The 21815-nt window shown below is 35.7% G+C and overlaps 4 protein-coding genes across 6 annotated transcripts; 3 read left to right on the forward strand and 1 right to left on the reverse strand.

Annotated features, from left to right (window-relative positions):
* Nucleotides 1-3115: 3115 nt before the first annotated feature.
* On the forward strand, nucleotides 3116-6661 carry LOC111447727 (B-box zinc finger protein 18-like). Its single transcript, XM_023087033.1, has 5 exons — nucleotides 3116-3778; nucleotides 4837-4933; nucleotides 5031-5146; nucleotides 5227-5472; nucleotides 6250-6661. The coding sequence occupies exons 1-5, from the start codon at nucleotides 3686-3688 to the stop codon at nucleotides 6256-6258; spliced, it is 561 nt and encodes a 186-aa protein (XP_022942801.1). The 5' UTR covers nucleotides 3116-3685; the 3' UTR covers nucleotides 6259-6661.
* Nucleotides 6662-8042: 1381 nt separating this feature from the next.
* On the forward strand, nucleotides 8043-13587 carry LOC111447726 (probable serine protease EDA2). The gene is made up of 12 exons (XM_023087032.1): nucleotides 8043-8234; nucleotides 8650-8775; nucleotides 9022-9177; nucleotides 9519-9698; nucleotides 9831-9947; nucleotides 10034-10087; nucleotides 10169-10240; nucleotides 11433-11638; nucleotides 11747-11841; nucleotides 12146-12220; nucleotides 12528-12611; nucleotides 13318-13587. Exons 1-12 carry the CDS (start codon nucleotides 8064-8066, stop codon nucleotides 13434-13436), a joined length of 1455 nt encoding a protein of 484 aa, XP_022942800.1. The 5' UTR covers nucleotides 8043-8063; the 3' UTR covers nucleotides 13437-13587.
* Nucleotides 13588-14044: 457 nt separating this feature from the next.
* LOC111447658 (protein CHAPERONE-LIKE PROTEIN OF POR1, chloroplastic-like) lies at nucleotides 14045-16906 on the reverse strand. Of its 2 annotated transcripts, none has more exons than XM_023086934.1 (5): nucleotides 16696-16906; nucleotides 15405-15594; nucleotides 15223-15329; nucleotides 14575-15019; nucleotides 14045-14397 (listed from the first exon to the last, which is right to left on the reverse strand). In XM_023086934.1, exons 2-5 carry the CDS (start codon nucleotides 15542-15544, stop codon nucleotides 14247-14249), a joined length of 843 nt encoding a protein of 280 aa, XP_022942702.1. In that variant the 5' UTR covers nucleotides 15545-15594; nucleotides 16696-16906; the 3' UTR covers nucleotides 14045-14246. The 2 variants fall into 2 exon arrangements, with proteins under 2 accessions (XP_022942702.1, XP_022942703.1); XM_023086935.1 differs by lacking the exon at nucleotides 16696-16906 and adding an exon at nucleotides 15770-16689.
* Nucleotides 16907-17052: 146 nt separating this feature from the next.
* On the forward strand, nucleotides 17053-21194 carry LOC111447657 (putative glucose-6-phosphate 1-epimerase). Of its 2 annotated transcripts, none has more exons than XM_023086933.1 (10): nucleotides 17053-17312; nucleotides 17408-17521; nucleotides 17674-17787; nucleotides 18196-18247; nucleotides 18722-18859; nucleotides 18999-19097; nucleotides 19416-19513; nucleotides 20306-20413; nucleotides 20523-20604; nucleotides 20912-21194. In XM_023086933.1, the coding sequence occupies exons 1-10, from the start codon at nucleotides 17245-17247 to the stop codon at nucleotides 20975-20977; spliced, it is 939 nt and encodes a 312-aa protein (XP_022942701.1). In that variant the 5' UTR covers nucleotides 17053-17244; the 3' UTR covers nucleotides 20978-21194. The 2 variants fall into 2 exon arrangements, with proteins under 2 accessions (XP_022942701.1, XP_022942699.1); XM_023086931.1 differs by having other exon boundaries at nucleotides 17054-17312; nucleotides 17402-17521.
* Nucleotides 21195-21815: the final 621 nt, after the last annotated feature.

The raw sequence follows: 21815 nt of genomic DNA on the forward strand, positions 1-21815 counted from the left end.
TGTTTGGTTCTTCCAAGTTTGAATTTAATTGTATCACAACATAGTAGTTAATATACATCAACTAATTAAACTTCATTTTTAATTTTTATATTGTAGAATTTTAGGACCAAATAAAAAATTAAATTCATATAATAAATATCAAAAGAGTTAGATTTAAAAATTTATTGGTAAAATAGAAACCAAGATAATATTGAATTTAAGCCTTTAACCTAAAAAGAATTATTTGTGTCTTTAACTATTAAAATTTGCTAGAAGTAATTTAAAATATCAACTTTATCCCTAAAACTTATAAAATTCAAAATATGTGTACTGAGTAATTTTAAATCGGTCAAAATTACTTTTTTTTTTTTTTTTTTACTTTATATTTTGAATGTGCTATATTCTCTTTTTTAAAAATTTAAAAAAAAAGTGGTAATTTTAATTAAAAAAGTGAAAGGTTCAAATCGTCACCTATATTAAATTAAAAAATAAAAATAGAATTTAATATTTGAAAATTAAAAATTAAGTTATAAAGCAATTATCTTTCCATTATATTTCAAAATTGAGGTGGAATATTACAGAAAGTAAAATTTAACTTCAGCTTCAGTTCGTATAATATTCTTTTCAGTTTTTTTTTTTTTTGTGGGGCAAAATTTTGTGGTGATAGCAATAATTCAGTCCAAAGGAGCCCTATATTTGGCTGATGGCTCCCCTCTTCTTTCCATACCATTTATTAAAACCGTGATAGTTTTAAAAAATGAGGAAAATACGAACTTAATCATCAGGTTGCTATCTCGTCTCTTGAAAAGAAATATATGTACCATTTATACCATCGTAAGCTTTAAACAAAAAAAAATGTAATTTCAGTAATACATCATGTTTGTTCACACATTTTTAATTTTTAATATTTTTATTATATAAAATATTTAGGACATATATAGTTAAATAATGAGTGTGATTAGGAATAATTTGATGTTATTTTTGGTCGGGGGCATAAAAAGATTTCCCTTCAAAATGGGAAGCAAAGGAAAAAGGTAGGTTATAATAGAGAGAGAGTGGGCACAGCTTTGACTGATGAAAAGGGAAAAAGAGGCACACCACCCACGTGCATTGCCAGACACCACACTCCCAACACTTCTCTGCCCTTTTTTTTTATTATTATTATTTTCGACACAGAATAAAGAAACAAAATGTCCTAAATCCCGTGTTTCCTCCTACTTTTTTTTTTCATTTAATTTATAGAGTGTTTGATTTGATTTTTTATTTATTTAAATTCTCAGAAATTATTTTCTATAAATAAATAATAAAAATATTAGTCAATCGCTTAGAATTTGAGATATTATAGGAAATTATTTCGAAAATATTTTGTATTAAGGGAAGTAACGGAGGCAGATAATAACAAAAACAATAATTAATTTCTTTTAAAAAAAAATAGGCATTAAAGAAACATAAATATTTAAAAGTGAAAATTATTCTAATTATTCTCGCTTAGATTTGAAGTTGAATTAAAATAATTAAAGAAATAAAATGTAAACCTAAAGGGAGAAAGGAGGAAAGGGCAAAAGGGATGGGGGCCACCTCATGCATGGGTCCCACGCCGCTATGAGCTGCTACCATCCTCCACTTTTATTAATTAATTTATTATTTCATCATTTTTCTGGTTCTTTTTTTTTTTTAATTATTGCCGACAAAATTTTATTCCATAAAAGTTGAAATTCCAGTTTGTTGTTCTTCTTCTTTTTATTTATTCTTCTTTATCTCCCTCCATGAGTTTTTTAAATTATTATTATATTATGCATGTTTTTTTTTTCTAAAAGGGTAATTTTGATTAGTTGTATTATATTGGTCTTAAATTTAGTTATATTTCTTAAATATAATTACATGTGGTTGAGAAGCCATCTAAGTTGACTTGAATGAAGCGAGATAATTTAAATTAAGCTATTTGCCACAAATTTCCGAAGAAAAATAAGCTCAAAATTTCTCTCAATCCAAAGCTTACGGAAGCCCATTATAAATGGGTTACTTTCCTAAGCCCAAACTTATATTGGGCTTGTTTGCCCCCACTTAAGCCCAAACTTACATTGGACTGGACTGTTTTAAGCCCACCCTTGGGAAGTTGAGAATTTAAAACAACTCATTTTGGACCTCCGAGAAAAGAGAATCCAATGGTTACGCGCGTGCCAAACACAATGTGACATGCACTTGGCCTAGCGCGCATGGTTGACCTAAAAGAACCCAGTTAGAAGTGTCTCGTGTACTAGGCACTGTGTTAATGCACATAGCTTAGTGTTATAGTTGTGCTCTTTTGGGATTTTCGGTGCGATGGTGCGACACTCACTCTTGCCCTCAAGTAAGTCAATCAACTAAATTTTGAGTCTTCGTTGGTTCGGACGATGTATGCTTAAGCTTCAAACTCCGCTCTTGCAAAATGGTCTTAGAAAATAGGAACGAAAGTTTTTGGAAATAAATTTAAGATCATGGATTAGGAAGCAATAAACAACAACAATATTAATAGCATACAATACAAGTAGAAAAAGCTAACAATTAGGCGTATCTCCTCTATCTTACATTTTGAAGTAAATTAGTATTAATTGATGTAGACATCATTTTAATAAAATGTCATACATGTACAAATTATAATAAATAGACATGGGATCACGAGTAATCTGAACGAACATGACTATGATGGGTAACTCACCTCTTGCTCTTATCGAAGTTTCAAATTTTTAATTGATATAATTTTTTAGGTTTAAGGGGATGAATTGACTTTTTGTTTTTAAAAAAACAGCCACAAATAACTTCAATTTAAGAAAACGAAAACAAGTAAAGTTAAGGAAGAAAAAAAACAAAGAACACAGAGAGAATAGAGAGCACGGCTCTTGGAGTGCGATTGGACCGAGAAAAGCGCGATGGATCTGAACCACAAATAACAATTGTTGAAGAAGACGCGGGCAGTGCCACCACGTGCAAAGGGAAGAGGGTAATCTAACAACGAAACCCCATCTCCACCATCCATTCCCATTCATCCATCCATTTGCATCCAATCTCCACACACCCAGAGCATGCTGTGGCAATATAAACAAACAAAAAAGCTTGGGACCCGCGTTAGATATGTAACTGGTGGATGAGAATAATCGGAGAACGCCATTCATTTCTCCACTCTCCTCCCTTTCCTCTTACAAAACTTGTGGCCATCCATTTCGCTCCCTCTTTCAAGTGCTAATTTGACAAAAAGATCTTCCGTTTTTCCCTCTCTTCATTGCCTTCCATGTGCTCTTCTTCCTATTTATTCTTGTTTCCCTTAGCCCAATTGTCTTCTCGAATCTTCTTTTACCCCCCCAGGCCCCGCTAATCCAACCCCATTTCTCAATTTTCTATGTTTCGATCCTCTTTGCTTTCATTTCCCTCTCTCTCTCTCTCTCTCTTCCTAGTCATTTCCCACCATCGTTTTCGTTGTCAAACGTCAAGCCCATCTTTAATGGAGCTATAATTTGGTCTAGGAAAGGTCAGGAACTTGTTGTTCTTGTTCTTATTGGTTTCTAATTTGTGGGGGTTTGGTTTATTTGGGGCAGTTGTTTTTGGGTTTGTTTTCGTTTTCTTTTTCATCGTGTCTGTGGATGAGGGCGGGGATATGAAGGCGCTGCTGTTGTAGTTTTAGTGTGGTTGATTTTGTTGGGAGAGGAAATGAGAGTGGGGAGCTTCAATTATGAGAACACTTTGTGACTCTTGTGAAAGCGCTGCCGCTATCGTCTTTTGTGCTGCTGACGAAGCCGCCCTTTGCCGCTCTTGTGATGAGAAGGTATTTCTCTTCGTTTCTTTCTTCTTTCTTTTGTTTGTCTTCTTTGATTTTTGTCCATATGGGTTGATTTTGCGTTATGTTGACTGTGACCACTTCACTTCTGCAATGAGAATCTGGTGGATTGATAATTGAATCATGGATTATTGGCCCTTTAGAATTCTGGGTTGTCCTTAGATATGTGTCTGCATTTGATAATTGCATTGCTGGTGGATCTTGTACTTGATCAGAGGAATCTCTTACTGTGGCTGTTAGGTGACTTTGGAGGAAGGCTTTTGTTGCTGTCAATTCAGCAAGAAATATGCTTCATATTCTGCATTGCCTTGGATCTCTCTCAGCAATCTATCTTTAAAGGACAAATTCTCATGTTGACTGACACAGAAACATGATCACTCATTGAATTTATATAAAACAAGTGCCTGATGGTTGTTCTGTTGGATATTTAACATCAGGATTTGTCTGCTTGGATGATAATTTGACTGATCTTTGACCACTTGGTTTTGATGTCGGGACCTCCTGTGGTTGTCCGTGAGATACTACATCGGTTGGAGAGGGAAACCTCTCTCTAGTACTCGCTTTTAAAACCTTAAGCGGAAGCTCATAAAGGAAAGCCTGATCTGCTAGTGGTGGGTTTGAACTGATTACAAATGTTATCGGAGTCAGTCATCGGGGGTGTGCTGGCAAGGACCCTCGCCCCCAAGGGGTGGATTGTGAGATCGCATATCAGTTGGAGAGGGGAATGAAGCATTTTGTGGAAACTCTCCCTAGTAGATGTGTTTTAAAACTTGAGGGGAATGGGAAAGCCCAAAGAGAACAATGTCGGCTAGTGGTGGGCCTAGGCTGTTACACTGTCATTCAAGTGTAGCTCGGGAGTTTATCGATTCCCTTTTCAAGGATAATAGATTGATATTTGATGTGACTGTATATTATTCTCACTCAGTTTTATGCCATCAAATTCTTTCCTGCTTGCTGCTGTCCTCTAAGTTGTGTTTGTTTCATATCGAAAAACTTAAAGCTGAAGCTGAAATCTTAATAAATATGTTGTAAACTTGTTATGAAAGGTCCATCTGTGCAATAAACTCGCAAGTCGACATGTAAGAGTTGGCCTTGCAAGTCCCAGTGATGTCCCCCGCTGCGATATATGCGAGAATGCACCTGGTATGGACGTTTTTCCTTCTGTTTTTCGTACTTGTTAGCTTTGTTATGTACCGCGATTCGGGACAGTCTAGTTAACTTGGATGTAAATTGCTTGCAGCTTTCTTTTACTGTGAGATAGATGGAAGTTCCCTTTGTTTGCAATGTGACATGGTCGTTCATGTTGGAGGGAAAAGGACACATAAGAGATACCTTTTGCTAAGGCAGAGGTTTGAGGTTGGTCGATAGATTGCGATACGACCTTGTGTGTTTTCCAGCTACATAAGAATTGGAACTTTGAACTTGTTTTTTTTCAGTTTCCAGGAGACAAACCTATAAACCTTGGTGAGCCGTCTCCACATTCCAAGGTTCCCAATAATATTGGTAGAGGGCATAACCAGACACTGCCGCATAAAGTCGCCGTGGAAGACAACCAGCGAAATCATCACCGATTATCGCCTGTTCGGGAGGCTAATGATGATGGTCATGCAGAGACTGATACGAAAATGATCGATTTGAATATGAAGCCTCAAAGGGTCCATGGGCAGGCTGCTAATAATCAGGTTCAACTGCTTTTCCTTATCTCTTCCTCCATAGTGTCAACTGTTTGTTTCTAGATTCCAAAACATGGAATGGTTCTAAATCTAACTCAATCATGGTGACTACAAACCACACCCCGAGTTGGTGGCCTAGCAGTCAATAAGGACCATGTAAGACTAAGTACTTGTCCCATGAGAATAGTTTTGGTGAATAGTTTTGGTGAGTGTAACAGCGCAAGCCCACTGCTAGCATATATTATCTCTTTGGGCTTTCCCTTTTGGGCTTCCCCTCAAGGTCTTTAAAACGCCTCTCCTTGGGAGAGGTTTCCACACCCTTATAAAGAATAATTCCTTCTCCTTTCCCATCGATGTGTGATCTCACAATCCACCCCCATCGGGAAGTGTCTCTTAGGGACACCCTTATAAAAATTACTTCGTTCTCCTCTCCGTGGGATCTCACGATCGGTTGGAGATTATTTATAAGTGTGGAAACCTTTTCCTAGCCGATGTTTTAAAAACCTTAAGTGTGGTGGGGTTGGGCTTGGACGGTTATTGACTCAAACAATCAAAGTATAAGAATAATAACGATAATAAAGTTACTCTTAAGGAATCAAAGTATAAGAATAATAACGATAATAAAGTTACTCTTACCGAGTACTAATGTGAAATGAATGGATACCATGTTCTTATCCTTGTCTGCTATAAAGTATCACATGATCAACTACTGTTTTCAAATATATTACATTATATTCCAAGGCGAGCATCTGTGTAGTATCTATGAAACCTGGGTTTCTTTTTCAGGATCTATGATCACGAACCGTGAAGTATAAATTTGGATGACACATTAACACCATTGCATCCAGTCCTCCCCTCCCTTCCGATTCAAACCAGAAGTGGTTCGGTTGCTCGTAGTGGAAACCGACATTGTTTGTTTCGGTGAGGGGGGCGAGCTTGTTTAGCATTGTAGAGAAGTGGTTGGGTAGATTTGAAAGCAAAAGATAAGAGAAAAGCAGAGCATTTTAGTGAAATTGCAGGTGCTGTAATATTACAAGTTTAGAGACAGATCCAGCAGCCGTGGTTGGGAGGGAAGGATGGTATAAAACACCCCTTCTTTTGTATTTGGTTGGAAAAAAGCGCCTACTTTCATTTTACTTCGGAGTTCAGGTGAGAACTGAAATGGATAGAGGAAGCTTGCTTGCCATTATTTATTGCTCTTCTCTCCATTTTTGGTTCACTATTTATTTTATGACTTTATTAACATAAATAAGTATTAAAAGACCCGAAAACTCTACTTGTTCTAATGAATTTTGAATGCAAAAGCACCAGCTCATGATGATTTTCCGAACAAGTCTTGCCAACTATAATAAATAGTTGTGGCTCAATCTAAGTTCTTAATCACGAGCTCAATTAGTAGCTGAAAGGGAGTTGATGTAGAGTGGATTTATGTTCGTCAATTTTTATTATTTTTTCAAAATAATGGATGGAAAAGGTGAATATAGAGTCTAATTTTTCTTTTTCCTTCAACGGAATTATTATTATCCATTTAGTTCTAATTTAATCTATTTCTTTATAACAATTTTGTACCGTAGGTTGATTTTTATTATTTAATAATTTAAACTTGGTAATTTATTTTAAAACTTTATCAAATCTTAACGAGGACTAAAGTTTAGTGACTAAATTATTACAAATTTAAAAGTATATATATATAAATTTTAATTTTTATGGACCAAATTTAAAATTGGATCTAATTTTACTCCAATATTTTAACCGCACAAAAAACACCTGGACAGTAAGAGAATCAAAATTCGAGTTCTCATCTTTTCCACCTTAATATCAAAGAAGCCCACTAGAGTATCATGAGTTTTAAAAGAGTTTGTTTTTGTTGGTTGGGGGTGGGTTCGTGGTTTACGACTCGGTTTACAACTCTAAACCAATCATCTAACTAAAACTTGAGTCAACGTTGGCTAAGAAAGAAAATAGAGTTGGTTCTGTGCACAACTCACCCGCCCACTCCTCAAAAATATGGTTTAAATCTGTTGTTTCTTAATAAATAACAATCTTTAATGGGCTTAAATCTCTTCACAAAAGCCACATCAAATTTTAATAATAAAATTAATATAACTATTACCAATATTTTTTTCATGGATTAAAAAGTGTATATGAACACTCACATTTTTGGTAAAATCAGAGACAAAATATGCACATGATACAAAATGGAATTGACCACAATTTTCCTCGAGAATGGAATGGAAATAGGTGGTTTTGAGTGTGATTAAATCAAATGAATGCTAATGCAAATAAAGAGAATGTGCTCGTGGGATAAATGAAAAGTAGGGATTGAGAGTGATAATTTCAGACTAATAGTTGTAGTTAATATGAATAAAATAATAATAATAATAATAATATGAACAATAGACTTGTAAATGAAAAATCAGAACAAATAACTTTTTACATGGACCTATCATAATTAAGATTTTATATATTTATTTACTAAAAGATAAAAGATTTGAATCTATAAATAAAAGAGGGGAGGAAACTATATAAACATACACATGCATGTCTACAAAACTTGCAATTTGTTAGTTCATTTTCAATTGGTGTCGATATCATAAATCATGAGCAAGGTCGTGATGGTTGCTCGATTGTGGCTGGCGGTGGCGATGGCGGTGTTTTCATCGGCCTTCGTAAACGGCCATGTGACGCTTGGGTGGCTGTCTACAAGAAGCGAGTTCTTAACCCAGGAGGAGTTTTGGTTTGACCAGACCCTCGATCACTTCTCTCATTATGTAAAATTGCCTTCTCTCTTCTTCTGCCTTAGTTTCCATTTCAATTGGATTCATCACATCTGATGACTGTTGGATTTGACTCGGGATTATTGTTCTGTCAAGCGTACTTGGCTTGATCCTGGTTTGTCTGAAATGAACTTGAGAAGTCGGAGCTCAATATATGGTTGATATAAGTGTTCTATGCTTAAATTCTGACCTATATGCATTTTTAGTCGGTATGAACAATTATCTATGACAATGTATCACTCTGAAATACGAATTTTCTATTTGCTTCGTTCCCCTCCATATCTGTAGTTTCGTCGCGACCGTGGCATCTTGTAATTCAATTCTCTTACAATTTCTTGTATTTGTGAATTTCATGCTTGTTAGTTCAATTTACGTCTGTCATTCTCATCTTGGGTGCTGATATATACAGAACCGTCACAAGTTTCAGCAGCGCTATTTTGAATTCCTTGACTACTTTCGGATACCGGACGGGCCAATATTTTTTAGAATCTGTGGTGAAGGCCCCTGCAACGGGATTGCCAACGATTACCTAAGTGTACGTTCGACAGTCATATCTGAAGAGATGTGTTTATGATTTCTTGTCGGAATGATGAAATGAGGGTAAATCTGCGGACATGATATTTATGGGTTGTTTACGTTAATTAGGAGTTCTTGTAGATAGATAGATAAAGAAGAGTAAGATAGAAAGTGAGCGAGTGACAGAGAAATCTATCTTCTTCTCAAGTTCCTTAAGTTATTTGAAGAGGTCATCTCTTTTTTCTTGTTCACTTACGTTATGCAGATTCTGGCAAAGAAGTTTGGAGCAGCCATTGTTTCTCTTGAGCATCGCTACTATGGGAAGAGTTCTCCTTTCAAGTCATTGACGACAAATAACTTGAGATATCTTTCATCCAAGCAAGCTTTGTTTGATTTGGCTGTTTTTCGTCAGTATTATCAGGTAATTATTATCCAATTTGTAGCTATATCATCAATTAAAAGGTGAAGTTCATTTCCTTATCCTTCTACTTGGAAGAGTTGAAGTATAGCTTATATTCAATTTATGTGATTGAAAAATCAGATTGAATACTTGTATGTTTGCATGTGTCAAATGACTCGTAATCAAGTGAAATTATATCTTCTTTTGAAAATTAGAAGTGAAATAATAGGAAAATATAACAGGATATTGGATTTCTGCACTTCACTTCCTAAAGATATAGTTTATTTTGTAACAATTAATGACTTCACCAGCCTAATGTAAACTAATGTTGGTCTGTTGGTCTGTTGGTGATTTACTTGCAGGATTCCTTAAATCTGAAACTGGACAGAAAGAGTGAAAACCCGTGGTTCGTTTTTGGTGTTTCATATTCAGGAGCTCTTAGTGCTTGGTTTCAACTTAAGTTTCCTCATTTAACGTGTGGAAGTCTCGCAAGTTCTGCTGTTGTCCTTGCCGTCTTTAATTTCACTGATTTTGATCAACAGGTGATTCAAATACATGTTATTGGTTATATGCATTCTTGAGCTCTGATTCGATCAACTTCAGATTCTATGCAAGAATAACATTTTTTTTTTTTTTTTTGTTCTTTTTGACAATATCCTGTGTTGTCTATGCAGATTGGCGAGTCTGCTGGTCCAGCTTGTAAGGCTGCTTTACAAGAAACCAATCAACTTGTTGAGCAAAGGTTTGCAATCAACAAAGAAGAAGTACAGGCATTGTTTGGTGCGGAAGAGGTCGATTTTCCATATAATCATCTATAGTGGGACACAGTATTTGTAGTCCTCATATTTTCCTTCTGATATCTACCCTGTGTTTACAGATGGAAGTGGATGGGGATTTCTTTTATTTCCTGGCAGATGCTGCTGCTATGGCGGTACACTTAAATTTTTGAAGCCTCTCTGTAAGAATTTTCAGTTTTTAATGTTGGTTATCTTAATTTGTTAAACATGTGCAGTTTCAGTATGGAAATCCAGATAAATTGTGTTGTCCTCTTGTTGAAGCAAAGAACGCGGGAAAGGATTTAGTGGTATTCATTCATGTATTTCTTCTCAGTTCTTACCTTTATGCTTTACTTGTTTATAGCCGGTTTTGTTTCCTAATAAAAAATGGAGGAACTATATTATATACTAAGAATGAGCAAGAAATTGGACAAAAACTAAAAGTCTAGAGGTAATGAAGCAGTTAGAAGTTCTATCCTTCAATATCTGGAAGGAATAGTACAATTTTTGTAAAAAATAAGCCTACAAAAGAAGCCAGGATATGAACTTTGTGCCACTCTAAAACTTGTCTTCCACTTAGAAATTCTATTACTCCTCTCTTAATGAAGTGCAACTAGACATCCAATCCTTCAAACTCAAGAATTAAGGAATATGATGAACTTTTTTGATCATCATCAAGCTCAAATCTCTAGATAAGTTCCCAATAGTTGTTAGATTTTAAGCACTAATAGTGACCCAACTAATAGTATAGTAGATTTATCTGTTAAGAGGTTCTCAATAGAATCTTGAAGTGTTTTGAATGCCCTCTTGTTTGCCACCCTAATGTTCTATGGACATGCGATAGTGCTCAACGAGGCTGAAAGGGACATCTCCCATTCATTTAAGACCTTAACAATTAAAAGGATGAGATAGAAAAACTGGTCGAAGGAATGCTAGCCACTGCACCATGTTTTTTTGGGTTCTATCCGTGCTAGCAGCCAATTAGCTATTTTGCTGTGGCTGGCCTCTGTGTATTATCTAGCATTTGCAAAATCAAAGAAAAAGGAAAATAAAAAGAGCTTTAAGTACAAGAAAGGAGATGGCCTTTTGAAAAGGCCACAGAATTTAGTTATTAGCATCTGCTTGCCTATAACTAACATTGATATACTTGTTTCTATACCCGAACAAACATATCAAACTCTGTTTCCATCCCACGGTTAATTTACTTGTTTAGCCATCTTAACATAGCTGCCAAATTTGTCTGGTCTATAAAAAATGTTGCTTGAAGGTTTAAACTAAAAGTTGGGCAAGCCATGTCGAACAAGTTTACATTCAACAAACCCATGCAAAATAAATGATTTCCGACCTCCCTCTACACTACAGTGTCCTTTAAATGGACACGTTTTAAGGATAATAATCGGGTTTCTGCTCAGAATGTGCATATTTTCACATACATATGTTATCTTTATCAACGTTTTCTGAGACATTTTTACACCGTGAATGGCACATTTTCACCTGCAGGATGCCTATGCCAAATACGTTAAAAATTATTTCCTTGGAAGTTTTGGTTCAAACGTTCGGACTTACATTCAGAAACACTTGAAAAACACCACTCTGGGTGAAGATAGTGCTGACCGGTTGTGGTGGTTCCAAGTTTGTACTGAAGTTGCATATTTTCAGGTAGCACCTGCAAATGATAGCATTCGATCCTCCAAAGTTGATATAAGGTATTTTTCCAGTCCCCTCTTCATAGATTTCGTGATTGTGATAGTTTATCATATTTCCATACTCCCTTTTAGCAGCTATTTGTTTACAAATAACTCAAGTAACCACAGATATCATCTGGATCTCTGCAAAAATGTTTTCGGAGAGGGCCTCTATCCTGATGTAGACACTACCAATATTTACTATGGAGGCACAAAAATTGCTGGTGTGTACTCGGGACTTCTTTTCTGGCTACCTCTACTTCACTTTAGTGTATTATACAATAGGTTCTATGCTTTTAAGTTTTAGAACCCAGTTACTTCAACCCTGATCCCTGAAATTTCTTCTTATTTTTAGTACTTTGTATGAAAGCACTTCTTGGCCAGTTCAACAAAACTTCCAAAGCTTTTCCCTTGTAGATAAGCTTTACCTTTCAATGACCAACTGTTTGTTTTTCCATAGATCAGGACAATGACACTGGTTCAAGTCTTATTTTACACGTAGTTTGAAAAAAATATTGTTTTTTGCAGGTTCAAAAATAGTTTTTACAAATGGTTCGCAGGATCCTTGGCGCCATGCATCCAAGCAAATACCATCTCCAGACAGTGAGTTCTGAATTATTAACTCTTAAAAAAATAGTTATATGTGAACTTCTCGGCCTCAGAATGATCTTAGTCTTTGGCCAGGCTAGTTACTCTGGATTGTTTTGTGGGTTTGCCTGGAAATGTTTTCGTCTCATCTAAGGAGTTTCATTTTTGTTAAATCAAGTCAAGAAGATATTTACATAAATGAATGGCCATTTTAATTTAAAGTAATGCCGATACTGAGTTTGATTAGGCCAGTGTCATTTACAATTCTTCTTCCTTTTTTTCTTTCTTTCCCTTTTTAATATATATTTTTATTTCAACTCAGTGCCATCGTACCTCTTGACATGTCGCAACTGTGGTCATGGAACTGATTTGCGAGGATGTCCTCAATCTCCACCAAATATTGAAGGTATGTAAAGGTCTTCCGTTATATCCTTCTCTTCATTCTGTCTACAAATCATAAGATAGAATTTCGAGCTTTGAGATTTCTGGTGGTCAATTTTATTTCATATAGAACTCCTACGTTTATTGGGGGAGGAGGAGAGGGAGGTCATTTATCCAATGCCAGATTGACGATAGTTAAAAGTCGACTTTTATGGAGAAAAAAAAAAAAATGACGTCCCACCACAAAAAGGAACTTAAAGTAAAATGAGATCTAAAGAGTAAGTACGGGATGCACAACGAGAAACATTGAACCTAATAGGGGAACACAGGTTAGAAGACCCCCTCTTGACTCCCATAGAGGTTCGATTGTACCTCTCCTATCAAAGACTCCACAGCAAGCACATACATTTCCTTCTCATAGCCCACAACAGAGACAACTAAATCAGAAAAGGAAGGGAGCTCTCAATGGCTATTTCTTTCCAAGGATTCTTGTAAGAGCCTTTGACTCCACCCGACAGCCAGCCACTTAGAAGGCTGGGGACTGTACTTCCTCGCTTTGATCCCACACCAAAGGAAAATGCCAAAGCCATTTTGGTAATTGAGTTTTGTTGCGAACCCTTAAATTCCAAATTTCGAACCCATCAAGGGCGACGGGTTTCCCCCACCAAACCTATGTCCAATCTACTTGTTCCTCCTTGCCATGAATTTGATCTCTCTCTGTGTCTCTTCAGGTGATGCTCACAGCTGTACCTCCCCTGCTACAGTTTACAAAGTTAGGCAGCAGTTAGTGAAAAAGATGGACCTTTGGCTGTCGGAGTGCCAAGCCTCTATTAATAGGAAATATGTTTGATGCTTAGCTTTGACTGCTAAATCACTCTCAGTATTCCATCCTATTCTTTATGTATATCCTTAAAGCAGATGTTTATACGCTCCTTTGAGGACATATCATCCTATTGATGCAACCAGAGAGCCCAAACTGTGTGGCCATTTATGTAATTATCCTACCATAACTCAATAATGGATGGAATGAAATGTCCCTTTTCTTGATAACTCTATGTTGTTTCTTTGAATAGAATCGTTCTATAAATCATTAATATTTATAAATTAAACTTCACATAGATCATTGTCATAGTTATAAGTTATCCAAGAATAAAAATATATTTTTTGCTGTATTATATTAGTTTTTAATCTCTTGCATAAAAATCGTGGTCAGATTTAGTTGTTAAATTATTCTATTAATAATTTTGCCAAATTTTTCAGCGGATGTCTCTTATTCGCTTATTAGATAACTAACTTTTTCATTTGATTATTATTTCTAGTAATGTTTTCAGTGTAACAATTTTGATTAAATGAGGCAATACAAGTGAATAAAAAGGACAATTATATATTTATTCACATATCTGATCATTATAATTTTAAAAGTACAAAAATTATATTGTCAACTAAATAATAGAACTGTAGACGAAACTATGATTTGAGATTGAACTTAAAAAGTTCCATAGACTAAATGAAAACTATTTTTCATACGACATGGTGCCTCACCTCGCTAAAGTCCACACCTTATGGCTCAGGCTAAAAAAAAAAGAAAGAAGCTTAATACACTTCGCGCTTTTGGCCCCAGAAAAATTCGAACCTCACAATAGAAAAAATCTTTGCTCTGCTACTTTAAATACGTAGATGAAACCCAGAGTAAGATATAGGTTATTAGTGAAGTGGTTACTTCAAAGCCTCTCAATCCTTTTATAACAGGGGGGATCACAGATACCACCAAAAAGGTTCCCAACAGCCATGAGAATATGAAAGCTCCAGCCCTGTACCATTGAAAAAAAAACTCCCATTAATTAAACTCAGTTATCTTATCAGAAACCATTGAATTCTGTTCTATATGGTTGTAGGAAAGGAGAGTAGCCAATCAATCAACAAAAAAAGATATATTATGTTCATTCATAAAGTTAAAAAAGGGAACGATATGCATATTCTGGACGTACCCATAAAGGAATGCTCGGAGTTTGCTCTTCAGTCGATCGTGTATGAAATAGAACGTCGCTATGAGTGATACAGCAACCTGGAGGGTTGGGCCTTCCTCAGTTGGGAAGAGAATGGTAAGAACGCCAAGAACTAAAAATGCAATTAATGCCGTGATTATGAATTTTGTAGATGGTGTTTGAAACCTGCTCCTTATAGCCTGCACAACCCGTGACTGATTGACTTCCCTCACCTTTTTCTTGAGGTCAATTTTCGGGTTCTTTCTGTCGTAAAATTTTTGCATAATAATTTTATCATGAGCTGCTTCAATGGCATCAACACTGTCTTTGTGCCCTGCGTACCTATTAATAAGGAAGTTTCTGGCAGATTGAATTTCATCTTCTGATGCTTCCTTACTTATGCCGAGCCGTTTGTATGGATCCCTTACATGAATTCGAGGGAATTCAGCTGCACTAGCAGAGAAAATCATAGTTTTGGCCATGAACTTTTACCTTCTAAGAGTATTTTGATCATGAATTTCCAAATCTGAATATTTAACCCTTGAGGGTTGTAACCATTAGTCTAAACGGTCCCCAAACTTCTAATTTTCCCTTTCAAGCCACATAATTTTGTTGTCTAATACCATTTCAACAAGGGAATAGGAACAATACCAGCAGAATCATTTGCAAGATCTCTGGAGGAAGCATCAAATGCACACTTAGTAGTGTGTCGAATTTGGAGAGTTTTGCATCTAAGAGCAGGACCCGTCCAGTAATTTCTGCATTAAACAAGTTAAATGAGGGTGAACTGGAAACACCACATCAGAACAATAGCGTGTATTAGTGAGCAGAACCTTTTGAGATACTGCAAATCAATAATTTCTCTAAAGTTCCCATTGGGAAAAGATGAAATCAGCTCACGTTGAATCCTAGTACTAGGTCTCAGAGGACAACATTTTGAGGGTTTGCCACTCAATCCCGACAAAATCATCATCGTACAGTATCACTAATATGTTTGTATTCTCCGAGCCACAGAATCAGCAGCTGAATGGTTTTGAAAACCACAGTATTAGATACACTTTAAATAAGATTAAGAAACAGAAACTGAAAAAAATTGATCATAATAAATTAGAAATTATCACTGTATAAGAATCCGAGCATCAGCCATAAATTGCACCAATCAACAAGATGAAGAGAATTGGTATGCTATATAGATTACCTTCCATTATTTAGTCATGTATAAACGAGAATATAAAGTTTCTCTTGAAATTTCCAGGGTGTTCTATCCTTGAGCAGTGGTTAGAAATGTTATATAATGAAGTTGTCCTTATTGGTACGCCGTTTGGTGTCTGAGCTTCCCCTCAAAGTTGTAAAACGCATCTATTAGGGAGAGATTTCCACCTCAAAGTTGTAAAACGCATCTATTAGGGAGAGATTTCCACCTCCTTGAAGGAATGTGCCATTCCCCTTACCAACCAATGTAGGATCTCATAATCCACCCCTTTGAGCGGAAGAAATGTTATATAATGTTATATAATGAAGTTGTCCTTACTTGGCACGCTGTTTGGTGTCTGAGCTTCCCCTCAAAGTTTCAAAACGCATCTAATAGGGAGAGATTTCTACCTCCTTAGAAGGAATGTGCCGTTCCCGTTACCAACCAATGTAGGATCTCACAATTCACCCCTTAGAGCCCAACGTCCTCACTAGCCCATAACCCAAGTCTCTTCTTCCAATAGTCAGTAATTGATCCTCTTTCTCAGTCAACAAAATTATGCGAGGAGAAGAGAAGAAAGAGAAAATGCATAGAGAGACAAGTAGAATAAATTCGTTTTCATCCTCCCTCGCAGCCCATTTGGATAAAACTTTCAACCCGCAATCAAATTTTTCTAGAACATTCATTCCACTTTCAGGGTTCAACATGTGAGCTATAGAGTGGAGTTAAGAGAGCTAAACCCATTCAACCAATCAAAGGAAATGCCGCAGTGAAGGTTAACTAATTTTTAGAGTACAAAAGAGCAAAATTATGCGATGCATGACGAAACAATAGTAAATTCCAGCAGAACCTCAATTGATAAAATTCGCTTGGTTCACCATCCACCCAAAATCAACCTCAAAAAACACACGAAATGAAATGAAGCTCAAAACCTCATGGGCGAAAATGCACGGCGGTCCGATAAGCAAAAGCTTCAGTTGGGTCGATCGCACATGCTGAGCTGAAGGGAGAGGGAAGACGCTGACCTAGAGCTTTCGAAGTGCGCTACCGAACCACTAAACCCTGCTTTCTGAAAAATAAGAACCCAATTAAGAAATAATAGATTTTTTAACTTAATTTTTTATTTTGACGACTGATTTATCTCCACACTATTGCACAATTCTTTTCCACGTAATTAATAATATCTAATTTGAGGATAAAAAAATATAACAACAATAATAGTAGATTTGTAAGGGTAGTTTGAGCACTTGTTCTAAAAAAAAAAAAATAATAATTTTGTTTAAATTTTTAGAGACAAAAAAAAGAAAAGAAAAAAAAAAAAAGAAAGAAGAAGAGGAAGAAGAAGAGAATATCCGTATTTCCTAGCAGCATTGTCAATGAATATCGACCACAGCGACTGAAAGTAAATGGATTTGAGGTGATTTTAGCTCTGTGCGGAGCATTGAATCAAGCAATTTCGATCTTCTTCGAGACGGGGAACAATGTCGATATCTTCCATGAAAATCGCCCTCCCCACCCCATATCCGTCGTCCGTTCGTCGAGTAAATCGGTGAGTTCCCTTTTCAGGGTGGACTTTTTGCTTAGAAATTTCAATTGAAATCATTCGTGAAATCTCTTCCAAAACTGCGAGCGCTTTAGGCACAGATACAGGGGCGTTGCTGTTGCAAGTCTGGGAGGAAATTCTTCTACTTTGGGGGTGAAAGTTACTGAAGGCGAAGGAAATTTACCAAAGGTTGTGCTCACTTCTCCGCTTGGTAGGTGAGGACTTTCGATCTTCTCATTAATATCAGAACGGATTTTGATTATGATTTTTCTTATTGTTTTGACGTTTTGCAATTTAAATTTCACATTGCATTGTGGTGCTTCGGAATGAAGTTGTGAAGTGTACATGATATTTTATCGATTTTCAGTGAGGCTGATGTATACTTGTATGGAGGATGCATTACATCTTGGAGACTCGCAAATGGCAAGGATGTCCTATTTGTTCGACCAGATGCTGTTTTTAACAAGAAAAAACCAATCAGGTTTCTTCCGCCCTGATTTTCATTTCTTCTTTTCCTCCTTATTCTAAACGTATCAGTAGCATATTCATTCCAAGAAAATAAGTGAATCCATATGTTCCAATTTTTGTGTCTAATAGTTGAATTCATCCCTTCCTTTTGAATTTGCCAATTCCAAGAAGATAAAACCATGTTTGCTTTGTAGATTGCATACTATATTAATGGTTAGAGAAAAATGCGGCAATAATGAAAAATTGCGGCAATAATGAAAAATTGCCGAGTCCCTCGTGAATGGATCAAAAGATTGACGAGAGTTTGAATCTGATGTAGCATTTTTTAAGATCCAGATTACTGTTTTATCAATAGGAAAAGGCCTAAATTACCTGCAAAAGATGTGTTTGAAAGTATTGACAGTGTTCTTCTTTGTGACAGTGGAGGCATTCCACATTGTTTCCCACAATTTGGACCTGGCCCTATACAACAGGTATCACTTTATTTCTGCAAGCAGTGCTTTTTAGTTTTCCTTGGTCATATTGAATTAATCCGTTTACTAAGGAGAGCTATTGACAACTATAGTTCTCAGTGAGAAAAATGGTTAGTCATCTCTGATTAAGCTCATAAATGCATCTTTTTTTTCAAAAAAATATGTCATTATGTTCATTCTATCAAACCCTTGAGCTTATGATGCACAGCCTGGATGTTAGTTGTTATTAAATGTGATTTTTCCTTCATAAGTTCTTCTATTTACCCTTTCTCTAATCTTATTTTGTGCTTTCACCATATTCGTTAGTATGAGACTTAATGAATATGATAAATGCACAAAACGAGCATAGCTCAACAATAATTGACATCTACTCCTACTCCTGGTTGGGAGGTTCAAATCTCCATTTCCCCCACATTTGTTGTGCTAAAAAAGTTGATGTGACTTGCTCGTGATTATAACTATTGATATTGACAGCATGGATTTGCAAGGAATGTGGATTGGTCCATCCTTGATTCCAAAAGTGTTGAAGACAATCCAGGTGTAACTCTTGAACTAAAGGATGATTCATATAGTCGTTCCATGTGGGATTTCAGTTTTCATGCTCTTTTCAAGGTTAGCTGTTGCTCACGCTGATCAATAACATCTGTGCTTGGATTTTACTTTTTCGTTCTGCTAACCTCTATATTACAAAATCTAGTTCTGATTCTTTATGATCGCAGTTGTTTTAACAGTTATTTTCAATTGTTTGCAGATTATTTTGGGTGATAAGAGCCTTTCCACTGAGCTAATAATTAAGAATACCGACAACAAGCCATTTTCATTTACTACGGCGTTGCATACTTACTTCCATGTAAGTACACCAACTCATTTTAGTGTTTTAACGGGTGGCCTTTCTGTATCGTTCAATTGCATGTTAATTGGTACCAGAATTTTGTTGGTGATCACTACCTACCCAAGATCAACTGAAAATCATGTGCATGCTGCATAGTAAGATTGATGTGGAAATTGAAAAAAGAAAAAGAGAGGGAGAAGAGAAAAACTGGCAAAGAATTTAATCAATTGTTTGAAATTAATAAAGGATGTGGGAATATATATTCTCTATATATATCTTACCATTGATTAACCGTACTCTTGCATACTGAATAACAATCTTTCCATTGTCACGCAGGCTTCTATAACCGGAGTAAAAGTTGAGGGATTGAAGGGTTGTAAAACATTGAACAAAGATCCAGACCCCGCCAACCCATTGGAGGGTGTGGAAGAAAGGTTAGTGATATATTATTTTAAAATGTTTCTTCTACATACATACTGTGTTGAATTTGATATCAATTCTTTTGGTCGTTTATCAGCTAGATTCTACAATGTACACATGCAGTAGGATGAAGCTGTTTCTTGTTACTTGATGCCAATCAATTGGTCTTCCTTTGCTTTCATGAGTAATAACTGAGGTCTTCTTAAGAGTATTGTGTTTGGAATAATGTTCTAAGTGCTTAAAAACAATAGTTTTGCACTTTTTAAGCACTTAGAAAGTCATTCTAAACAAACCCTTCATTTATGCCTTAAAAACTAAATGATGCTATCTTCACTCAGAACTTGATTTTTCAAGACGTGAAAATGATCAATTATGAATGTCCTACCTGAGTTCTTTAAACCAAATGTTTTGATAGAACAGCTGAGGGAGAGATTATCTAGTCGATTAAAAGAAGAAAAAAAAGTACATAGGTTTCAGTTGATCGAGAGGTCTGAGGCTTTCCGAAAATACTATTTACAAGCCTATTGCCAGTGTCTTCACTTCCTATATACATACATACATACATACTCTGCTTAAAAGAATGACTCGAGGGCCCCCGAACTTTCGTATTACAAAATATACTCTCCTGACACATACCAACTCCCTCTCTTCACTCGAGCATTTCCCTCACGTTCTCTTCCTAGAATACATGACTCGAGTGGAAGGTTTATCTCATATTTCTTTAGTCAAAGTTCTTCAAACTGGTTTGGATACTTGAAATTATGAAATAGGAAATGTTTCATATGATTTTCTTACCGATCATGCAGGGACGTGGTCAGTTTTCCTGGATTTGTTGATTGTGTTTATCTTGATGCACCTGGAGAATTGAGTCTGGATAATGGCTTGGGTGACAACATAATTATCAGCAATACAAAGTGAGTTGGATCTATTTGATGCTCTGTTTGGTATATGTTTAGCTTTCAAACTATTATTTTTCTCTGTTTGAATTTAACTTATGGTTCCATTTCTCCAATTGCAATGCAGTTGGTCAGATGCAGTGCTATGGAACCCACATTTGCAGATGGAAGCATGCTATAGGGATTTCGTTTGTGTTGAGAATGCTAAGGTACCTTGATATTTTGGGAAAAGTCTCTTGATATATAAACTTATTTTAATTTTTAGTATTGCTTTCAAATTTGATATATACTCTAAAATTCACCCACTAAATCTGAATAATAACAACAACAACAACATATAAATCCTTCAAACCTACTGATTTCGATGAGAATCGAACTTTGACGAACATTGAAACAGTACAAGCCTTTTCAACTTCCAGCCGTTCACTATTTCTTTAATTCCAAAGTAACATTTAGAACTCTTTTTTATTTCTTACTTTCTTTTATCCTCTGCCCCCTTTCTGGGGAGCCATACAGATTGGGAAGGTCCAGTTAGAGCCTGATCAATCTTGGACAGCGACACAGCAACTCAGAATTGCTTGAAACATGGACAAGAGCTGCCCAAATATTTGAATCCCTCCATTATCACCTAATTCAAGTTCTGGAAAGCTTTGAATAATGGGATTCGTTTTGTAAGATATTGTGCTTCTCAAAACTACATTGTCAACGTTCATTAGCTTTATCCTATTGAACAATGTAACTAAAACAAAAAAAGTATTTTGTGAAAGCATTTTCTGGAGAATGAAGATTACATTTATTCAATAAGATGTCTCACGTGGGGCTCATAATTGGTATATAAGTTCAAGTTTGTATGTCATAGAACTGAGAAGCTTGCGTTTGTGTAGCCTGTATTTGAATTGAGTGGCTGATTGAATTATAGAAATTTGGGTCTTTTGCTGGTTTGTGTGTGTGAGATTGAGATTGAGTTCATGTAGCTTGAGTTTGTGCTACAGCTACAAGCTATAATCAACTTGAGAGAGCTTAGAAAAGGGACATTTTACAGGAAATAGAGAAACCAAAAACCAAAAAAACACTTCCTGTTTAGCTGAGCTTTATTCTCTGTCACAGGAAAAGTTTCTAATTTGTTGAACTGTTTATGGTATTCCTTTGATTTTTCTTTTATTGTAACTTGTAAATTTCTCCATCCATCATTTGGTTTACAAATAAAGCCGTCGGTATAATTGTGATTGTCAATACTTTTATAATTTTTTAAATATAAATTTAGGTATTTAATAAACATTTTGACTCTTAAAATTCACATTTTTATTTTATGAGATTGATATCGACGGAACTTTTTAATTATAATAATTATTAATCGTGTGGTATTAATTATTTTATCTTTTTTTTTTTTTTTTGAAAAACATTCAACAAAAAAAAAAAA

This window comes from Cucurbita moschata, unplaced genomic scaffold, assembly GCF_002738365.1.
Source record: "Cucurbita moschata cultivar Rifu unplaced genomic scaffold, Cmos_1.0 Cmo_Scf00009, whole genome shotgun sequence".
In the NCBI taxonomy this organism is placed as follows: Eukaryota; Viridiplantae; Streptophyta; class Magnoliopsida; order Cucurbitales; family Cucurbitaceae; genus Cucurbita; species Cucurbita moschata.